This window comes from Bombina bombina, chromosome 11, assembly GCF_027579735.1.
Source record: "Bombina bombina isolate aBomBom1 chromosome 11, aBomBom1.pri, whole genome shotgun sequence".
In the NCBI taxonomy this organism is placed as follows: domain Eukaryota; kingdom Metazoa; phylum Chordata; class Amphibia; order Anura; family Bombinatoridae; genus Bombina; species Bombina bombina.
Genome location: NC_069509.1, coordinates 168,115,986 through 168,138,735, shown reverse-complemented (window position 1 = coordinate 168,138,735; position 22,750 = coordinate 168,115,986). Strand labels below are relative to the sequence as shown.

At 39.7% G+C, this 22,750-nt stretch overlaps 1 protein-coding gene across 1 annotated transcript in view; it reads left to right on the top strand.

The window, feature by feature from the left end:
• Positions 1–22,750, top strand: part of DNAH3 (dynein axonemal heavy chain 3) — a 611,780-nt gene that overhangs the window by 251,966 nt on the left and 337,064 nt on the right. Inside the window, exons 18-19 of the mRNA XM_053694256.1 lie at positions 15,152–15,363; positions 16,613–16,704. Coding sequence (XP_053550231.1) covers positions 15,152–15,363; positions 16,613–16,704 — 304 coding nt within the window. The remainder of the gene's footprint in view (positions 1–15,151; positions 15,364–16,612; positions 16,705–22,750) is intronic.

Here is a 22,750-nt window from a genome sequence, read left to right as displayed (position 1 = left end):
CCTTGGAACTTCGGGATGGCTTATGTGTTTCCACCCTTCCCGCTGCTTCCTCGATTGATTGCCAAAATCAAACAGGAGAGAGCATCAGTAATTCTAATAGCACCTGCATGGCCACGCAGGACTTGGTATGCAGATCTAGTGGACATGTCATCCTGTCCGCCTTGGTCTCTACCTCTAAGACAGGACCTTCTGATACAGGGTCCATTCAAACATCAAAATCTAACTTCTCTGAAGCTGACTGCTTGGAAATTGAACGCTTGATTTTATCAAAACGTGGGTTTTCTGAGTCGGTTATTGATACCCTGATTCAGGCTAGGAAGCCTGTTACCAGAAGGATTTACCATAAAATATGGCGGAAATACCTATACTGGTGCGAATCCAAAGGTTACTCCTGGAGTAAGGTTAGGATCGCTAGGATATTGTCCTTTCTACAAGAAGGTTTAGAAAAGGGTTTATCAGCTAGTTCATTAAAGGGACAGATTTCAGCTTTGTCCATCTTGTTACACAGGCGTCTGTCAGAAAATCCAGACGTCCAGGCCTTTTGTCAGGCTTTAGCTAGGATCAAGCCTGTGTTTAAAGCTGTTGCTCCGCCATGGAGTTTAAACTTAGTTCTTAACGTTTTACAGGGTGTTCCGTTTGAACCCCTTCATTCCATTGATATAAAATTGTTATCTTGGAAGGTTCTGTTTTTAATGGCTATTTCCTCGGCTCGAAGAGTCTCTGAGTTATCAGCCTTACATTGTGATTCTCCTTATCTGATTTTTCACTCAGACAAGGTAGTTCTGCGTACTAAACCTGGGTTCTTACCTAAGGTAGTCACTAACAGGAATATCAATCAAGAGATTGTTGTTCCATCCTTGTGTCCAAATCCTTCTTCAAAGAAGGAACGTCTTCTACACAATCTGGATGTAGTTCGTGCCCTCAAGTTCTACTTGCAGGCAACTAAAGATTTTCGCCAAACTTCTTCCCTGTTTGTCGTTTATTCTGGACAGAGGAGAGGTCAAAAAGCTTCTGCTACCTCTCTCTCTTTTTGGCTTCGTAGCATAATACGTTTAGCCTATGAGACTGCTGGACAGCAGCCTCCTGAAAGAATTACAGCTCACTCCACTAGAGCTGTGGCTTCCACTTGGGCCTTCAAGAATGAGGCCTCTGTTGAACAGATTTGCAAGGCTGCAACTTGGTCTTCGCTTCATACTTTTTCCAAATTTTACAAATTTGACACTTTTGCTTCTTCGGAGGCTATTTTTGGGAGAAAGGTTCTTCAGGCAGTGGTTCCTTCTGTATAATGAGCCTGCCTATCCCTCCCGTCATCCGTGTACTTTTGCTTTGGTATTGGTATCCCAGAAGTAATGATGACCCGTGGACTGATCACACATAACAGAAGAAAACATAATTTATGCTTACCTGATAAATTCCTTTCTTCTGTTGTGTGATCAGTCCACGGCCCGCCCTGTTTTAAGGCAGGTAAATATTTTTTAAATTATACTCCAGTCACCACTTCACCCTTGGTTCCTCCTTTCTCGTTGATTCTTGGTCGAATGACTGGGACTGACGTAGAGGGGAGGAGCTATATGCAGCTCTGCTGGGTGAATCCTCTTGCATTTCCTGTTGGGGAGGAGTTATATCCCAGAAGTAATGATGACCCGTGGACTGATCACACAACAGAAGAAAGGAATTTATCAGGTAAGCATAAATTATGTTTTTGTGCAGGCTTTGGTCCGTATCAAGCCTATCATTAAATCAATCTCTCCTCCTTGGAGTCTTAATTTGGTTTTAAAGGCTTTACAGGCTCCTCCTTTTGAGCCTATGCATTATTTGGATATTAAACTACTTTCTTGGAAAGTGTTGTTCCTTTTGGCTATCTCTTCTGCTAGAAGAGTTTCCGAGTTATCTGCTCTTTCTTGTGAGTCTCCTTTTCTGATTTTCCATCAGGATAAGGCAGTTTTGTGGACTTCATTTAAGTTTTTACCTAAAGTTGTGAATTCTAACAACATTAATAGGGAAATTGTTGTTCCCTCTTTTGTGTCCTAATCCTAAGAATTCTTTGGAGAGATCCTTACATTCTCTGGATGTTGTAAGAGCTTTGAAATATTATGTTGACGCTACTAAAGATTTCAGGAAGACTTCTAGTCTATTTGTTGTCTTTTCTGGTCCTAGGAAAGCTCAGAAAGCTTCTGCCATTTCCTTGGCATCCTGGTTAAAGCTTTTGATTCATCAGGCATATTTGGACTCGGGTCAGGCCCCACCTCAGAGAATCACAGCTCATTCTACTAGATCAGTTTCCACTTTGTGGGCTTTTAAGAATGAAGCTTTAGTTGATCAGCTTTGCAAAGCAGCAACTTGGTCTTCTTTGCATACATTTACTAAATTCTACCATTTTGATGTATTTGCCTCTTCGGAAGCAGTTTTTGGTAGGAAAGTTCTTCAGGCAGCTGTTTCAGTTTGATTCTTCTGCTTATGTTTTAAGTTTTTTCTTTTCATTTATGAGATTAAAACTTATTTTTTTGTATGTGGATTTAATTTTTTCAGCGGAATATGGCTGTTTTTATTTTTATCCCTCCCTCTCTAGTGACTCTTCTGTGGAGTTCCACATCTTGGGTATTACTATCCCATACGTCACTAGCTCATGGACTCTTGCCAATTACATGAAAGAAAACATAATTTATGTAAGAACTTACCTGATAAATTAATTTCTTTCATATTGGCAAGAGTCTATGAGACCCACCCTTTTTATGGTGGTCATGTTTTTTTGTATAAAGCACAATTATATTTCCAGTTCCTTTTTTTGATGCTTTTTACTCCTTTTTCTATCACCCCGCTACTTGGCTATTCGTTAAACTGAATTGTGGGTGTGGTGAGGGGTGTATTTATAGGCATTTTGTGGTTTGGGAAACTTTGCCCCTCCTGGTAGGATTGTATATCCCATACGTCACTAGCTCATGGACTCTTGCCAATTTGAAAGAAATTAATTTATTATGTAACTTCTTACATAAATTATGTTTTTTCGCAACCAGTAATGAATTTTAAGTAAATAACAGATATGGGTTAAGCTGGACAGGCCACATAGGGAATTTCTCCAAAGAAAACGAAAATCTATTTTTCTGTCAAATTAAAATTCAGGGGGAAAAAATTAAAGAAAGGTATTTTTTTCATCCTTTTTAACCTTATAAAATTGTACAAATAAATATGCAATATTAAAGGGACAGGAAACCCCAAATTTTCCTTTCACTATTTGGATAGAACATACAATTTTAAACAACTTTCCAATTTACTTCTATTATCAGAGTGGCTTCATTCTCTTGTTATCCTTTGCTGAAGGAGCAGCATTGCACTACTGGCAGCTATCTGATCACATCTAGTTAGCCAATCACAAGGGACAAAATATGTGCAGGCATCAATCAGCAACTAGCTCCCACTAATGTAGGATATATGCATATTATTTTTCAACAAAGGCTACCAAGAGACTGAAGCACATTTGAAAATAGAAGTGAGTTTAAAAGTGTCTTAAAATTACATCTGAATCAAGCAAGTTTATTTTTGACTTTCCTATTCCTTTAAAGTGGACTTTTTTAATTGGATTGCTGTTTCAATGCACAAGAGAAGAGGAGAGAAATAGGGCTTCTGTAAAAGGGATAATACTTTTTTTTACATTCATGGATGATTGTAAGAAGATTTGGTTCCAAAGCAGAGCTCATCAGAGTGTGTTTGTTTATGAATATTCCCCTAGCGGTGAGGCATGGCAGTGCCAATTGGTTATAATAAGTTTCATTATGATTGTTCCATGTAAATTGTTTGCGTCTCTAGTAATGGGCATAATCACACAATGCCTTAGCTAGAACAGCAGCATTTAAATGTTGAAAATAATATGGGACAAAATTAATAATGTTGTGACTATAATGATGACATTCAAAATGTCACCTTTAACACTACCCTAGCCCTTATGTAACAGGTGACATTTTGAATCTTACTTTTACAAATCCATCATTTAAATTTCTCAGCTTATCAACCTCACGCATCTCCTAGATTCAATAAAACCAGTTGGTAAAACCTATATCTCTTGGGAAGAAAAAAACTTTTTCGCTGCCAATAAATGGAGCAAATGTAAGAGTTTTGAAATAGTGAGACATTACAGTGAGATGAGATCATTCATACGGGCAGATTTACTAATGTGCGGGAGGACATGATCCACTGTAGCATATCATGACCGCCGCACAAATTGATAAATGCCGACAGCATACGCTGTCGGCATTTATCATTGCTAAAGTATTTGTAGTAAAATGCTTGTGCAGTGCCGCGTCCTACACATTCGCTGCCAATCGGCCGCTAGCAAGGAGCGTCAATCAACCCGATCATATCTGATTGGGCCGACTCAGAGTTGGAGGACGAGTTAAGGAGCAGCGGTCTTAGTACCACTGCTTCTTAACTGAGTAGGTCAGAAGCAGCATCCACTGCTTCATAAATCGACCCCATAGAATCTTTATGAATTCCACACATTTGCCATTAGTGCAAGTGAAAAATCCAGACCACACCCCCAGAACACCATTGGTCAGCCCCTTGTTAGCGAGACTTCTTGTCTACGACTATTTTACACAAATCTATATTTCAAGTGTGTTGAAGGGATAGAAAAATCACAAATGAAATGTGCACAAGTACATTTCAATTTGAAATAGAAGCCTTTTTGCATTATATTTCCTTTAGCAAAACTGTTTCTAGTAAAAGTTATTACTATTTTTCAGGTGCATACACAAATATCCTGTGAAGGCCCGTGCACCAGTATTCAAACACCACACCTTGTCAGAGAGCTGGCGGTGGTGTGTATTGTTTCTAAAGATAGAATTTATGTCATAGAAGCCACTACTGACACAGGCCCTCACAGCATATGTGCACATGCCACTGAAAACTAGTAATAACTTTTACTAGAAGCATTTTTGCAAATGAAAGTATACTACAAAAATGCTTCTATTTCAAATATAAATGCACCTGTGCATATTTAATTTTTGACCTTTCTATCCCTTTAACCACTTAGCAATAGGTTGTTTCATCTGGGAGATATCAAGCACTGGACACTTTACTTAGCTATATACAGTATATAAGACTAGTCCTAAAGCCCGTTCACACGGGCCATTTTTTGCAGTACAGTGGTTCCACCCCTTGTGCTCTCTCCCTCCCCCTCTCTTTTTCTCTCTCTCTCTCTCCCCCTCTCTTTTGCTCTCTCTCTCTCCCCCTCTCTTTTGAGCTCTCTTTCTCCCCCTCTCTTTTGCGCTCTCTCTCTCTCTCTCCCCCCTCTCTTTTGCGCTCTCTCTCTCCCCCTCTCTTTTGCGCTCTCTCTCTCCCCCCTCTCTTTTGCGCTCTCTCTCTCTCCCCCCTCTCTTTTGCGCTCTCTCTCCCCCCTCTCTTTTGCGCTCTCTCTCCCCCCTCTCTTTTGCGCTCTCTCTCCCCCCTTTCTTTTGCTCTCTCTCTTCCCCCTCTCTTTTGAGCTCTCTCTCCCCCCTCTCTTTTGCGCTCTCTCTCCAACCCTCTCTTTTGCGCTCTCTCTCCACCCCTCTCTTTTGCGCTCTCTCCCCCCTCTCTTTTGCGCTCTCTCTCCCCCCTCTCTTTTGCGCTCTTCCCCCGCTTCTTTTTTGCGCTCTCTCTCCCCCCCTCTCTTTTGCACTCTCTCCCCCATCTCTTTTGCTGTCTCTCTTCCCCTCTCTCTTTTGCTGTCTCTCTCCCCCCTCTCTTTTGCTGTCTCTCTCCCCCTCTCTCTTTTGCTGTCTCTCTCCCCCTCTCTCTTTTGCTGTCTCTCTCCCCCTCTCTCTTTTGCTGTCCCTCTCCCCCTCTCTCTTTTGTTGTCCCTCTCCCCCTCTCTCTTTTGTTGTCTCTCTCCCCCTCTCTTTTGCTGTCTTCTCCCCCTCTCTTTTGCTGTCTTCTCCCCCTCTCTCTTTTGCTGTCTCTCTCCTCCTCTCTTTTGCTGTCTCTCCCCCCCTCTCTTTTGCTGTCCCTCCCCCCCTCTCTTTTGCTGTCCCTCCCCCCCTCTCTTTTGCTGTCTCTCTCCCCCTCTCTCTTTTGCTGTCTCTCTCCTACTCTCTTTTGCTGTCTCTCCCCCCTCTCTTTTGCTGTCTCTCCCCCCTCTCTTTTGCTGTCTTTCTCCCCCTCTCTTTTGCTGTCTCTCCCCCCTCTCTTTTGCTGTCTCTCCCCCCTCTCTCTATCTTGCGACCGTGCCCGGCCACGCCCCTTTCACGCCCGGCCACGCCCCTTTAACAGACATTCATGCATGGTCACGCCCCCTTCACATCGACCACGCCCCTGTTCATGCCCGGCTACGCCCACTTCTGCCGCGGCTGCAGATCAGCTAGGGACTCAAAGGCCAGGTGTGTTTGTCCTTGTGCTGTCTCTACTGTGCATGACAGCTTCGGACAAACACACTTGGCCTTTTATTATATAGGATGGGCAGGAACACCCACTAGGGAATCTCTTTAACGTATAGGTGAAGCAATGATCTCAACTTCACCATAAGGCCCATAAGCAAGTTTACAAGTGTTCACATCTCTTAAGTGAACATCTATAAGTGAGGCTCTAAGAATTGGGCAAAATAATGATACAAGAATTGAACAAGGATTGGACAAGGGACAAGGCAAGTTCTGTTGTAATCATGTGTTCTATCCACTGTTTGACTATTTTGTAAAAATGCTTAATATCTTTATATACTTTTTGCCACCTTTTGTCTCTATAACAAACTACTATACTCAATTACTCGTTCCCCCTCTTAACCTCACCTTACTTTTGTATTCATGAACTTCACACATTCCTAAAGACTCTCTCTCCCCCTCACACCTCATCCCAAATACAGTCTCATTACTGCAAATCCACATCTCATGTCACTCTCCCTCTGGCTCATGCTAGCTGCTGGTGACATCTCCCCTAATCCTGGTCCCCCACAACTTCCTTGCCTTTCACACCCATGTGTCCCCTTCAATAGACTTAAAAAACAAAACTCTGGTAACCTTAATCTCATTTCTCTTGCATCTAAAGCCACCACTCTCTTCACTTGTGCACTCTGGAACTCTCAGTCTGTTTGCAACAAGCGTACTTCTATCCATGATCTCTTAAGCTCCCGCTCTCTTTCTCCCGCTCAACCTTCTGGCTCTCACAGAAACCTGGCTCTCTCCTTCAGACACAGCTTCCTCCACTGTTTTGTCACATGGGGGGTCTTCACTTCAGCCACACTGCTAGGTCTGATAATAGGGAGCACAGTTCCAACGAAGAAAACTTATGCAGACTAAAATCGCTAAATGTAAGCTAAATATAAACTATATGGTTGATCGAGTATATAATAATCAATAATTAATAATAATTAATAATATTAAATAATATATTAATAGATAAAGTTAAACAATCATTTAACATTATATAAAAAGGTAGAGTTTTAAAAAGTCATTTAATATAATTTATAAGGTTAAAAAATTCATAAAAGGTACACACATATCCACAAATGTAGTATTCTAAATGTAAAAAAAAAATCACAAAAAACACTTCATATAAGACATACTTCATATAAGAAAACTTCATATAAAGAACTTCATAAAAATATACTTAAAACAAAGCACACTAAAACATGCGGAGTGAGTCTCCTTAATGAAGATAGCTTATGGATGTGCTTGAATAAAGTGCAGTAAACCAAGATCCTCTGGTAGTTCAAGTATACAAATGCACAGTTTTTCAACAGAAAGTCTTATTTAAAGGGATAGAAAAGTCAAAATTAAACTTGCATGATTCAGATAGAGCAGGTCATTTCAAGACACTTTTAAATTCACTTCTATTTTCAAATGTGCTTCGTTCTCTTAGTATCCCTTGTTAAAAAATGAATACACACATATCATACAGTACTGGGAGCTGCTGCTAATTGGTGCCTGCACACATTTGTCTCTTGTGATTGGCTATATAGATATTTTCAGCTTCCTGTCAGTAGTGCAATGCTGTCCCTTCAGAGAATGAAGAAAATTTGATAATAGAATTAAATTGGAAAGTTGTTTAAAATTGTATGATCTGGGGGGGCGGAGCCAACAGCCTAGAGGAATAGACGCATGTTTTCAGAGCTCCGACTTTAATTACTTCTAAATACTTCAAACTCTGTAAAATGGTGCTAATTTAATACAAATTATGCCCTATGTTACTATGCACTAATAGCATGGCTAAGAAAAGGAGAGGAGACCATCTTTGTAAGCTCATACGACAGTGATTAATGGCCTGACTGTAACTCCTACACGCAGACAGCAGCCATATTTGTGACCACGTGGACCAACTACATAGCTTCTAATGGCGAACACCCTCTGGATCCTAGCTGAAATCCGCAAACTCCTAGACTCGTATCAACAGGCGTTTACAGCCACTTCCCACGAGTCGCTCGGACCTACAATTGAGGAAGGTGCTTGGACGGAAGAAAGCTTACACACAGCGGGCGGAGCGGTGACTAGCCGAGCTGAGCCGGAGCTTCAATGCTTGCTGTGCACCCCGGACCTTGCTAGGAATCCGGCTGAAAGCTCGGCATGTCAAGAGACTGAGCATCGGATAACAGAGCACACAGCAATGCGAGCTACAGTAGGCGAGTCTGCGCCTAACGGAGGAGTGACACTCAGAGCTGCGGTCACAGCGGAGCTGGCGAGATCTGGAATCTCGGTTCCCGACACCGGATCACTTACTTACCGCACAGCTAAACAGTTATGGGACCTTCTCCCGATACTTACATCGGATGGCTGTGGAGTTTGGTTGCTTCAACATTGGGAGAGCTGGAGAGGCTCTCCTCATCTGCTTAAAGTTGGCTGCATCTATAAGTCGGAACCACAGTGGGACCCTGGAGGCTCTTTGCTTTCCCTTCTTTTTGGCCATGACAGTGTTGGCTCGGGTCGCGGAGACTCTTGCAGTGAGCTGGAGGTGATCTTTACTTACGCATGGGACTCATGTCTAACGACTTTGATCACATTGCCTAACAAAAAACTGACCATGATCTTGAAGGGCAGCGATGCTACTACTGATTACTACAAGGTTGCATGGTGTCTGTGTTCCTCACCTTGATATAGTTAACACCATCATATAACCATTTTGACTTGCATCGCTGCCTTAGGTCATCAAGTCCTCCATAATTATTTCAGTGTCCTGTGTCATTCACTTGTTATATTAGGATGTCACAATGGAATACCGCTATAGATTCACATGTGTATATTGACCTGCTATTTATTGTGTTCACTATGGAGCTATGGCCTGCTATAGTTTATCATACAAATACATTTCTACTTGTTGTGGTGCCACAATGCCCAGGGTATCACATGACAGCTTAAGCTATGTCTTGCACGTTAGGTCTATGTGAAGGCTCTGTGTGCTGCACACGTTATATCACAATCGCTGCTTATAGAGTTATGTTTGTTTTTAATATGACATATGTATGCAATGTGTGTTTTCTCAGTGCATCCCTCCTGTTGTTACTGTACTGAAGTGTTCAGAGATGCTATATGTTTTATTAGATGGGTCCTGCTGTTGTATATACTTCTTAATCTGGCAGAATTGTGAATGGGGACATATAGATTACTTATAAAGTCTACACACTACATTAGTGCAGCTATATAGTGGGTTTATTTATTTCTATACAGTACAGACGTAGCCAGCGGCCGAGGCTGCGTCCTAACATTTGGTATGCTCCACCTTGCAGTTCATTCTGCCTCAACTTCAACTTTAGATTCCATGTTGCTCTGGGGACAACTATGCATAGCTATATGTATTGCACTTTAAGCTGGTCCCATCCTAACTACTGTAGTCTATTTGTGCCCTAGCATACAATTTATGAAAATGTCCCAATTTTTTCTGTTCCAGAGCATGATCCACTCTAAATATATCACCTTTACATGATTCCCACAATTGCAACCATACCCCGTGCCCTACTAAGTCTATTACCTTTGGCCCATTTGTTTAGTGCTCCAACTTACATATAGCCCTTGCCTAAATGATGTCAACAATTCAGTAAAAAGGCCTAGAAGGCATATACACAGTTTCCCTTACACAAGTTGTTAGAGCAGGCAGGTCCTGCACCATTGTTATTCCCTTTTATGTAATATGGCGCTTTACTTAAATATTTGGCCCAACATACTCAATTTACCTCCTCCCCCTCCTTAATATATCTCCTATTTAACAAAATACCCCCTCCCCCCCCCCGCTATAATATAATGCACCCTCTATACTAAGAGGGACAACTATGCAGCTTTTCTATCTAATGGATGCCCTATATTTTATACGCTTCCTTTGACTACTAGTCTCTTACCAGATATTATAATAATGTGAAGCATATTCTATCATACCCACCTTATTCAAACGCCCAGCTACTCCTTTGTTAATCCTTACTATTAACAATTATCCTCTAGCCATGGTTTTTAGTCTAAATTTCAATTCACATTCCAATGACCACCTCCTCCCCCCCCATCTTATAATGTTCCTCCTAGGTAAGGAGGCCTAACTATGCGGTCTTTCTAACCAGTACCGCAACCTATCCCATCTATTTTCTATGTTTCTATGTGTAGCTTTTCACTTTACTATAAAATTGACTCTATTTCTACTACCTTGTCAAGCGAAACTGTTAAGCTTCACTTACAAATTGAGTTACAAGTTTTAAGTTTAGTATGTTCAATTTCACCACACTACTTATATATTACAAAAACTTGTTTTGCTGTGTTATTAAAAAAAAATAAAAAATAAGGAAGACACATGAAGACCATTTGCTATTTACATATTGTGAAATATATGCCATAACTATTGTTTATACTTGACTTACTTTGAGAATTTTGAATATATTTCACTGGCAAGTTTGTGTATTATAAACATTCCTACAGATCTAGCTTGTGTATAATTTTACATCCCTGTATATTCTCATGTTTATATGGCTTCGTGATAATATGCATGTAAACTTATTGCTTTTTCTTTGTCTTCAATAAAAAGAATATTTAAAAAAAAATAAAAAAATAAAAAAATTGTATGATCTATCTGAATCATAAAAGAAAATTTTGGGGTTTACTATCCCTTTAACTTTGGTCTTGCACGGCAAGAAAAGGTATTTCCTGTTGAGGAGAAGAGATAGACAAGGAACCCTTGTCACTAGCAAAGAAATATCCAATTAAAAATGGTGTTTACTTTTACTTAAACCAGAAGTTGTCAGAAGTCTCCTATAGCTTGGTGTCAAACCGTCTTTGGTCCACACGTCCTTGTAGTGAGATACGATATAAGTCTTCCTCCAATATTGCCAGAACTGGCAGTTTTGCTGTGCCACTTAGTGTCTGGTGTTTGGAAAGCTGAAATTCGAATACGGATCCTCAGAAGGACCAAAATAGCAACGCGTTTTAGCTATTACGCATTTTTCAAGCGCCACAGATTTTAGTCTGCATTCGTTTTCTTCGTTGGAACTGTGCTCTCTAATTTTTCCCTGAATTGTTGCAACATGGTGTTTTTGGAGAAATCACCTGTATCTGTTGGCATTATAAACTAGCTTCTTTGCTAGCGCAGATCATTCTTTACAATAGGTCTGATAATAGACACGGAGACGGTGTTGGTATTTTACTTTCCTCTCGTTGCACCTTTCAACAAATGTAGCCCTTCTCTTCCATCACATTTTCTTCATTTGAAACACACATGATTAGCTTATTCTTTCCCCTCTCTATACGTGTTGCAGTCATATACTGCCTCCTTGGATAATCAACTTTATTTCTAGATCACTTTGCTGCCTGGCTACCTTATTTCCTTTCCACAGACACCCCTGCCCTCATTCTTGGTGACTTCAACCTCCCTGTTGACAATCCCACTGCCTCCACTGCAAAACAACTTCTGCAACTCACTTCCTCTTTCAGCCTGTCTCAATAGACTGACTCTCCCACTCACAAAAATGGTCACTCTCTTGATCTGATTTTTAGCTATCGATGCACTAGCTCAAACTTCACAAACTCCCCTTTACCTCTTTCTGACCATCTTCTCCTCACTTGTAACATCACATACCTCCCTACAACTCTCCCTCCTTCTACCTCACACCAAACTTCACAGAAGCATCAAGTCATTAGATCCGCAACAGCTCACTAGCTCTCTCGAACCTCTCCTCTCTTCCATCCCCTTCTTTTCCTTCCCTGATAAATCTATCTGCCACTATAACTCCACCCTTACATCGGTCCTTGACAATCTGGCCCCACATCGGAAATCACACACTCATCCTCAGCCCTGGCATACTCCTCTGACACAGTATCTACGCAGATGTTCCCATACTGCTGAGCGACACTGGAGAAAATCTTGGAGTTCAGCTGACTTTCTCCACTACAAGTTCATCTTGAACACTTACTATTCTGCCCTTAATCTATATAAGCAACATTACTTCTCCACTCTTATCTCTACTCTTTCTTCAAACCCAAAACTCTTCTCCACCCACCCCCACCTCCTACTACAAATTTTCTCTTGACTCCATCAGAAATGAAATCAGTTCTCAACATGCTACCGGTCTCACACCCCCTCAGAACCTCACATTCATCCAAAATCCACATAGCCATAAATTTTGCTTTTTTTGCCCCTGTTACAGTGGATGAAGTTTCTGCCCTTTTTCTATCCTATCACCTCACTACCTGTCCAATCAACCCCATCCCCTCACAGCTACTCCCCTCCCTCTCTTCTACCCTTACCCCTATACTCACACACATCTTCAACCACTCCCTCAGCACTGGTATATTTCCCTCATCTCTTAAACACGCACTGGTCACACCTATCCTCAAAAAATCTTCTTTAGATCCAACCTCATCCAACTACCACCCTATTTCCCTACTCCCTCTTGCGTTGAAGCTTCTTGAAAAGCTAGTATATGTATGTCTATACCATTTCCTTACACTAAACTCCCTCCTTGACCCACTAAAAAAATCTGGATTTGCCCCCATCACTCTACAGAGACAGCAAATGTTAAGGTTACCAACGACCTACTTACAGCAAAATCCAAAGGCCACTTCCCTCTGCTTATCCTCCTTGATCTATCTGCAGCCTTTGATACTGTCGACCACTCTCTTTTGCTCCAAACCCTCCAATCCTTCGACATTTGCGACACAGCTCTCTAGTGGTTCTCTTCCTATCTGTCTAACCGTACCTTTAGTGTAGCCTTCTCTGGGGCATCCTCTGTCCCATTACCACTTTCTGTTGGGGTACCGCATAATAGCAACGTCAGTAACTGTCTTTCTCATATCTCATCTTGGATGTCCTCTCACCACCTTAAGTTAAATCTCTCCAAAACTGAGCTCCTTATTTTCCTCCCTTCTTCAAAAATCTCCACCCCTAACTTCTCTATAACTGTGTTGATAACTCCATCATTACCCCTACCCCACATGCCCAATGTTTTGGGGTCATTATTGACTCAGATCTTTCTTTTAGTCCTCAGATTTAGTCATTGGCTAAAGCCTGTCGCTTTCACCTTAAAAACATCTCTAAAATTAGACATTTCCTTGCACAAGACACAACTAAGATTTTAATCCACTCTGTCATCCTTTCCCGGCCCGCCTTGACTACTGCAACTCCATGCTCTCTGGTCTCCCTAGGTGCCACCTAGCTCCTTTACAATCCATAATGAATGCCTCTGCCAGTCTCATCTTCCTTACACGTCGCTCTTCATCTACTGCACCTCTCTGCCAATCCCTTCACGGGCTTCCTCTTGCCTCCAGGCCCAAACACTAAATTCTTACTCTGACATACAGAGCCCTCAACTGCACTGCTCCTCCCTACATCTCATACCTTGCCTCCAGATACTCTCCCTCCCTACCCATTCGCTCTGCTCACAATCTCCTACTCTCCTCCTCTCTTGTTACCTGCTCACATTCCCATTTACAAGACTTCTCCAGACTGGCTCCCATCTTGTGGAACTCTTTGCCTCGCTCCACAAGACTCACCCCTAGTTTTTAAAGCTTCAAGCGCTCCCTAAAGACTATTCAGTGATGCAAACAACCTACACTTACCTTTCCTAACTCCATTGCTTTCCCCTTGAACCCCTTAGCATGTAAGCCTATGAGCCCAGCCGTTTGTAGATCACCCTCATAAGAGCCGGCTACAACAGTGCAACTCTCTGCAGGGCCCTCTACCCATTTGATCCCTATAAATGTTACCTTGTATACGCCTATGTTTATAGCGCTGTGGAATCTGTTGGCGCTCTACAAATACCTGATGATAATAATAATATGTTCTAAGTCATTGTTAAAGTGATGGTAAACCTTAACTATTCAAATGCCATGTATTTAATCTTTGCCATTAAAAAAAGTATATGTGTACCTTTTCTGTTTTTAATACATCTGTTAAAGGGTTAAATTAGTGCATATAGTAATTCTTCTATTGCAATGTTATGCCGGCCCACTTGGATGAACTTTTTTTTATGACAATTCTAATGAACAGCCAATCAGCATGTGTATTACTTGACAATCTTGAAGTCCAGCCCCTTTAAAGCCCTTAGAAAATCTATGTAGAGAGTGGATGTGACTGCTCTGTACATCACAGCCCAACCAAAAGAGGAAATAAGGGGGCGGAGGAACAGACAATACCAATTAGGATTATAAATCTTTTATTGTAATATATATATATATACACTTAAAAATAAATAAATGTGGTTTTACTTGCAATCTGGTATATTTTTCATTGTAACATTCTAGTGGGGGCTGATTTAACAAAGTGCGAGCGGACATGATCCGCTGTAGCGGATCATGTCCGCCTCACATCGATAAATGCAGACAGCGTACGCTGTCTGCATGTATCAATGCACAAGCAGTTCTGGTGAACTGCTTGTGCAATGCGCCCCCTAGCAGGGGGTGTCAATCAACTCGATTGTATGCGATTGGGCAGATTAATGTCCGCCGCCTCAGAGGAGGTGTGCGAGTTAAGGAGCAGCAGTCTTAAGACCGCTGCTTCTTAACTCCTGTTTCCAGCAAGCTTGAAGGCTCACACGGAAACTGTTACATTCAGGGCCATTCGGCCCTTGTTAAATCGGCCCCATAGTCTGAAATTTACCATCACTTTAATGCTATTTTTAAAAATCGTTCTCCACCATTAAAACAATGACTTTTTTTAATGATGTGTACCCTGTGGCCCAGATATTCTCATAGAAAGGACATTTTATGAATTATTTTTCAAACAGGTGCTTTTCAGGATTTAAATGCAGAAGACATCACTGAAGAAATCGGAAACATGTGGAGGAATATGTACAAGATGTCCAAGAGTTTTACAGATTTGCCAGGACCCAAACGGGTTGCAGAGAATGTGAAAATGAAAATTGATAAATTCAAAGTGCATCTTCCTATAATTTCAGTAATCTGCAACCGTGGAATGAGGACACGACATTGGGAAATGGTACCGCAAATAGATTCATATATAAATAATAACCAACTAATGAAAATGATAAAATCCATTATAGTACATCTGCCTTTAACTATAACACATTATGGACTACATTACGAGTGGAGTGCAGAATTGAGCTTACGTGAGCGCGATATTTGTGCTGCACTCAGTAATACTACGGCACGCAAATGTGCACTGGTATTACAAGTTAGGCACAATGCGAATGCTACGTCTCGTTCCAAAGGGAGCCTCGTTCTTATGTCGTCAGACACGGCTGAGAACCTAGCGCAGCAAAGTTGGTAAGTCGCGCAATGATGGGCAGCGAAGTGTAAATGTATATGAATATATAAATATATATTTATGGGTTTATATGTGTATATATACATAATAACACATAAATATAATGTATATAAGCATATACATATATATTTACAGGGAACACACAGTCCCCAAAGAGCGCTATGTAAAGGAACTTTTCAGTGCCATTTTTTTCTAACACCCCACACCCCCTCACGTTTACTCCTTATAACTGCTTTGTGAATTATTTAAAAAAAATAAAGATGATATTAGTTTTTAATTTTAAAAATGAATACTACACTTTATTTTGGGGGACATTTATTTCATTAACCAGAGGTCTGACCTCTAGTTAATGAATTAGAGCTCAAGGTAGCATTAACCAGCTACTTCTAATGGCTGGTTATTTTTAACGTGAGCCCGTAAACAGACAAATTTGCCCCTTTTAAAGGCACATGTTAAATTAGCGCTCCACTCGTAGTTGTGCCCTATAGATAAGCAATTTCAAAATGCTACACATGATTCATAGTATGAAGGGCTATGCCAAGCACATTTTCTTTTGTTAGCCTGAAGCAATAATTCATACCCTTGTCTCCAGATTATCCCACTTTCTGCAGCCAATAGGAGTATTGCACATAATGCAACAAAAAAATAAAAATCCTTCATGTTTAATATAGATGTTGATTAACTTGTATTTGCCTTTAACTTGTATTTGCCTTTAACTTGTATTTGCCTTTAACTTGTATTTGCCTTTAACTTGTATATTTTTTCTCTAACTTAGTTTGTTCTTGTTTTTTGTTGCTGCTTTTTCATTATAAAAAGTCTCCTCTCCTGTCATAGAATTGGGAATTCTGGAATCAGTTTATGATCTATAGGCATTAATGATTTAACGTATTTGACAGGTAATGTTATATCTTGTTTTGTCTGATTGAGGATCTACAGTAACATATTTTTTTTTCCCTTTTAGATCAGTGACATTGTTGGCTTTGATGTTACACCTGCATCTGACACATCCCTAATTAACATGTTGGAGTATGGATTATCAAAGTTTGTTGAAAAGTAAGAACGTATTAATTAATTTATTTATGTATTTTAACATTGTAAATATATATATATATATATATATATATATATATATTTTTTTTATTTATTCATTTTTATTATCATTATTTAGCAGCATGGTACAAAAGGATGTCATTGTTGATAAAAAAAAAAGTTTAAACAGAAACAAAAGAGGGAGAAACCATCAGTCTCCAAAAGAAAGGAGAACGTACTCCTGTATAGTAAAATGAAATAGTAGACTGTCCGTGATAAGTCCATTTGAAAACAGTAGCCCCACTCCATATAAATGCATGGTGATTGACAATGGCACCAATGTACAAAACATAACTCAAACAACAACAAAACTATGCCGAAATTTCTTAATTTAAGATTACTTTGTATATATTCTACACATCTAGTGGTATCCCTCGACTTTGTATTTAACTATCAACCTTTGAGAGAAGTGCTAAGCTAAAGAGGTCATTATTAGAGTATCAGGCAGGGGTGGGACCACGTCAGCCATACCCCTCTAAGGTAACACTAGGCCTGTCATTCCTCCTAGGTCACTCCTGTAACTTGTGTAAAGCTCCCCCCTTCTATCCTCAGATCATTTTGGATTTCATCCCAGATGAATTTTAAATCATAGAAGAATCCTAACCTATTCGATTTAAAGAAACCGTATTCTTCCATTCTCAAGGTTTCTGTCATGTGAGAGTGCCAGTCCTTTAGGGTCAGGCAGATTTGAGATTTCCAGAGACTAGCGATTAAGGATCTAGCAGAATTCAATGCCAACTGAATTAGTCGTGTTCTTAATTTACATTTACATTTAGGTAACAGGTTCAGTAGGGCCGTTGTTGGGTCTAGCTGATAGGAATCCCCCCGCCCCATTATGATTTGTAGGATATTCTGTATGCCCTCCCAAAAAGGTGACAATTTAGGACATGCCCACCATATGTGTGTCATCGTCCCCCTTTCCCCACAACCCCTCCAACAAAGGTTTGACGACGCAGGGAAAATGCATTTAAGTCTGGTAGGTGTCAAGTACCACCTAGTCAGAAGTTTGTAATATGTCTCTAAAAATCTAGCTGAGGATGAAGATTTTCTTGTGTTATTGTGCCAGCGTTCTATATAATCAGGAAGTTTCGAGCTCTGTGCATTAACTAGGAGTCTCTTAGCCCACGATAAGGTGTGAACATTGTAAATATTTTTATAGTTAGCATGGATTTTTCAAATCTGCAAATATTCTTATTTATTGTAAAATTATAAATGCCATTTAAACATTTAAACTGTCTCTCTGTTTAATTGTGCAAAACTATTTTATTTAAAGGGATAGGAAAGTCAAAATTAAACTTGCATGATTCAGATAGAGCATGCAATTTTAAGAAACTTTTAAATTCACTTCCATTGTCAAATGTGCTTTGTTCTCTTGGTATCCCTTGTTGAAAAAGAATACGCACATATCCTACACTAGTGGGAGCTGCTGCTGATTGGTGCCTGCACACATTTGTCTCTTGTGATTGGCTGACTAGATTTGTTTATCTTGCTGCCAGTAGTGCAATGCTGTATCTTCATCATACGATAACAAGAGAACGAAGCAAATTTCATAATGGAAGTAAATTGGAAAGTTGTTTAAAATTGCATGTTCTATCCAAATCATGACAGAACATTTGGAGGTTTCCTGTCCCTTTAAAAGGACATTAAATAAATACTAAATAGAATGATGCATTCAAAGAAAAGATTAGTCTAAAAATAACATATAGATGTACTTTTTAAAGTTCCATTAGTTGTTTAAATAGTGACAAAATAAGTGTAAGGTTTTAGGGGTAGATTTATCAAGTATCGGGTGGACATGATTCACTGTAGCGGCTCATGTCCGCCCGACATCGCTAAATGCCAACAGCATACGCTGTCTACATTTAACATTGCACAAGCATTTGCACAAGATTTTAGGACAATATTTTGATAATAATATATTTTTTTTGCAGGGAGTAATGTGATATAATTTTTTTGGCATTTCAAAAGTAAGGGGCCGATTTATTAAAGTGCGGACGAACATGATACGATGTAGCGTATCATGTCCGCTGTGCATCGATAAATGCCGACAGCATACACTATCAGCATTTATCATTGGACAAGCAGTTTTTGTGAACTGCTTGTGCAATGCCGCCCCCTGCAGATTTGCGGCCAATCGTATAGGATCGGGCGGATTGATGACCGCATCCTCAGAGCAGGCGGACAAGTTATGAAGGCTCCATGGGAGCTTGATAATTCGGCCCCTATATGTCCACAAGGACTTACACAAACATCTTTCTATTGCTGATATATATATATATATATATATATATATATAACCCCCAAACACAGATTTCTTGATACAATGCTTCCCCAAACACAATATTATGCACTGAAAGCCAACAGAACTAAAAGCAATAGCTAGCTAAATAAATGAAAGGTCCAGCATTACCTCTAAAAATTAAGCTTCAAGGGCAATCACTTATTTTAACCCCTCAAATGTAAGCTCCTTGGGCAGCATATCTCATTATATACCTGTATAATACTAAAATAACTGTAAGCTTTCCACAAAGCCACAAAAAGTACTGCCCCTCCCAATATGCTGCCCTAAGCAAGTGCCTTGTCTGCCTAGGCCAAAATATACCCCTGCCTTTTTGTCTATAAAACAAAGGGAGCTGCCATGTTGTAACTTAGGTTACCTTCTCTGCTGTGGCCAATTAGGGACAGCTATAAATAGGTCACTAGAGTGTGCAGCCAATGGCTGTGTGGAATATAACAGTGCTCTGCACTTCCATTTCTAACAGGAATTGAAAAGCTCACAATTTCAAAATGGAATTGCAGTAATAAAGGGCAAAATAAATAATGAAAGTATATTGCAGTTTTTTTTATATATACAGTTTATCATTTTATATTACCATCTCAAAGTGTTTAATTTCCTTTTAACTTAGACAATGATCACAATATATTGGGAACAGGGTCTTTGGTTATTGTTTAAGCTGAAATTGCTACTTTTCGATTTGACGACATCAAAATAGCATGTTTACAGCTGATTCTCGCATCGGAAAACTAGTTTTTGGATCCTCATGAAAAAAGCTCTGTGGAGCCAAAAAGAGCTTGCGATCACTATGGCTTTTTTGTCTACTTTTCAAATGCTTTTAGAGAACAGTGTTGACTTATTGAAATAAGCACATCTAGGCACTTGATAAGTCCTCAAAAGGACTTATCAAGCTATTTCACAGCTATTTACAAACAGTCTATGTACTTGCACCTATGTTAAACACTCTTAAATGGCCACTGGAGACATTCTAGAGGTTTGTTAACATACTTTAATGCTCCATTCATCGCTATTGGACGGGCTGTATACAGTCAAAAGGGTACACATTTACATATGTCTAGGGATATATACATATGTATATGTGATGACTATGTGATATCATGCACATCTAAAGGGATCTGCAGGAAAGCTCACACCAAAACACCAACATTTACAATGGCATTTTATTATATTTCATTTTTAATATCTGATTGTAAATCTCACTTGCACTGGCATGATTGTCACTAACAGTACAGGCATTATTAAAATTGTGTTTTTACAAGGAATCGCATAGTCAAAGCTTTCATAGTTAACTATTGCAATCTGTTTCCATCCGCACCACTGCTAACCTATCTAAACACATCTTTTAGGTTGTTAGTATGGGCAGAGTGTGAACTGTTTTTCTATCGCTAGATGGTCATTGTGCAACGTTCGCAAGGATTGTTTTAAACAATATTTATTTCTATTGTTTTTTTAAAGGCCTATTTCTATTTTGGCAGAATCCTGCATAACAAGATAAACAGCTCTTAAGCTAAAATTTGCCTCTCAGAGACCTCTCATTACTGACAAGATTTCTTAGATAATATCGCCATATCAGAGAACCTTAGAGTTACAGATCCTTAGTGTGTTTCTGGGAATGACTTTGGAATGCCAGTATATCTCTGTAAAAATAAAACACCTTCAGTTAATAATTTTAAATAGATATACAAAATTCTCTGGTTCCAGAGACCATTCCCTTAAAGGGACAATGAACCCAAAATTTTTTCTTTCATGATTCAGATAGAGCATGCAATTTTAAGCAACTTTCTAATTTACTCCTAGTATCAATTTTTCTTCGTTCTCTTGCTATCTTAATTTGAAAAAGAAGGCATCTAAGCTAATGAGCCAGCCAATTTTTGGTTCAGTAAACTGGACAACACTTGTTTATTGGTGGGTGAATTTATGCACCAATCAGCAAGAACAACCCAGGTTGTTCACCGAAAATGGGCTGGCTTCTAAACTTACATTCTTGCTTTTCAAATAAAGATTCCAAGATAATGAAGAAAGTTGCTTAAAATTGCATGCTCTATCTGAATCACGAAAGAAAAAAATTGGGTTCAGTGTCCCTTTAAGGGGAAAAGTCCATTCTGCTGAAAACTCGTTATTTTAAAGTTTAAAGGTGGTATTGCCCAATGGTTGTTCACGAGATCATTAAACAAAGGCAGAAGTTCTTGTCCACAAGGGAGCACAGGGGACATACCGTAGTGTCCCCCGTTGAAAGCACAGTACAGAATGATTAGAATAAATAAGCAAAGGTTAAAAAAATGAGTAAATTGTCCAGGTTTATACACGAGACAGAGCCACAAACCTATACAAGAAGCTGAAGGGTAGCAGGTTTAGTAGTAATTTGTAAGGACGACTTCTTTACAGAAAGGTTAGTTCATTCAAGGAAGACTTCCAGTAGAGGTGGTAAGGACAAATACAGTAAGGGTATTCAGAAATACATCATAGATATATAAGGTTTTATATTAAGAATTAAAGGGACACTAAACACAAAAATTTTCATTTCATGATTCAGATAGAGCATATAATTTTAAGCAACTTTCTAATTTACTCCTATTATCAATTTTTCTTTGTTTTCTTGGTATCTTTATTTGAAAAGCAGGATTGTAACCTTAGGTTTAGCCCACTTTTGGTTTAGCACCTGGGTAGCGCTTGCTGATTGGTGGCTAAATGTAGCCACCAATCAGCAAGCACTACCCTGGGTGCTGAACTAAAAATGGCATGGCTCCTATGCTTATATTCCTGCTATTTCAAATAAAGATACCAAGAGAATGAAGAAAAATTGATAATGGCAGTAAATTACAAAGTTGCTTGTATGCTCTATCTGAATCATGAAAAAAAATTGGGTTTAGTATCCCTTTAATTAACCTCACCTTTAATAACCAAACATTTCCACCTTCTGCTTCTTATCTGATGTCAAAATATGTATTTGTGTTTAAGAATCAGTGTTCATGGATAACAGAGTTGCAATAAACAAAACTTAGAAAAACAGGTGGAGCTAAAACAAACAAGGAATCATCTTCATTAAAGGGATGTGAAACCCAACATTTGTATTTTGTGATTCAGAGCAATTCATTCCAATTTACTTCTATTATCATATTTCCTATTGTACTCTTTGTTATAGAGATACCTAGGTAGGTATCTGAAGCACTATATGAGAGGAAAGAGTGCTCCCATCTAATGCGCTTGCCAATGGATAACATTCTTGCAAAACTGCTGCCATATATGCTCCAGAAAGGGCAGGTTCCTGAGCGTAAGTCCCTGCTTTGAGAAAAAAAAAGCTACTTGGGGCTAGATTTATCATAGTGCGAGCGGACATAATACGATGTAGTGTATCATCTCCGCTGCACATCGATAAATGCTGACAGCATACGCTGTCGGCATTTATCATTGCACAAGCAGTTCTTGTGAACTGCTGGTGCAATGCTGCCCCCTGCAGATTCATGGGCAATCGGCCGCTAGCAGGGGGTGTCAATAAACCTGATTGTATTCGATCGGGTTGATTTCTGTCCGTGGCCTCAGAGCAGGCGGACAAGTTATGGAGTCTTTAGACCGCTGCTTCATAAATTCTGTTTCCGGCGAGCCTGAAGGCTTGTGCGGAAACAGGGGCATCAAGCGCCATATGGAGCTTGATAAATCAGCCCCTAATAGAACAAAGAAAAAATGATCATACAAGTAAATTAGGAAGTTGTTTAA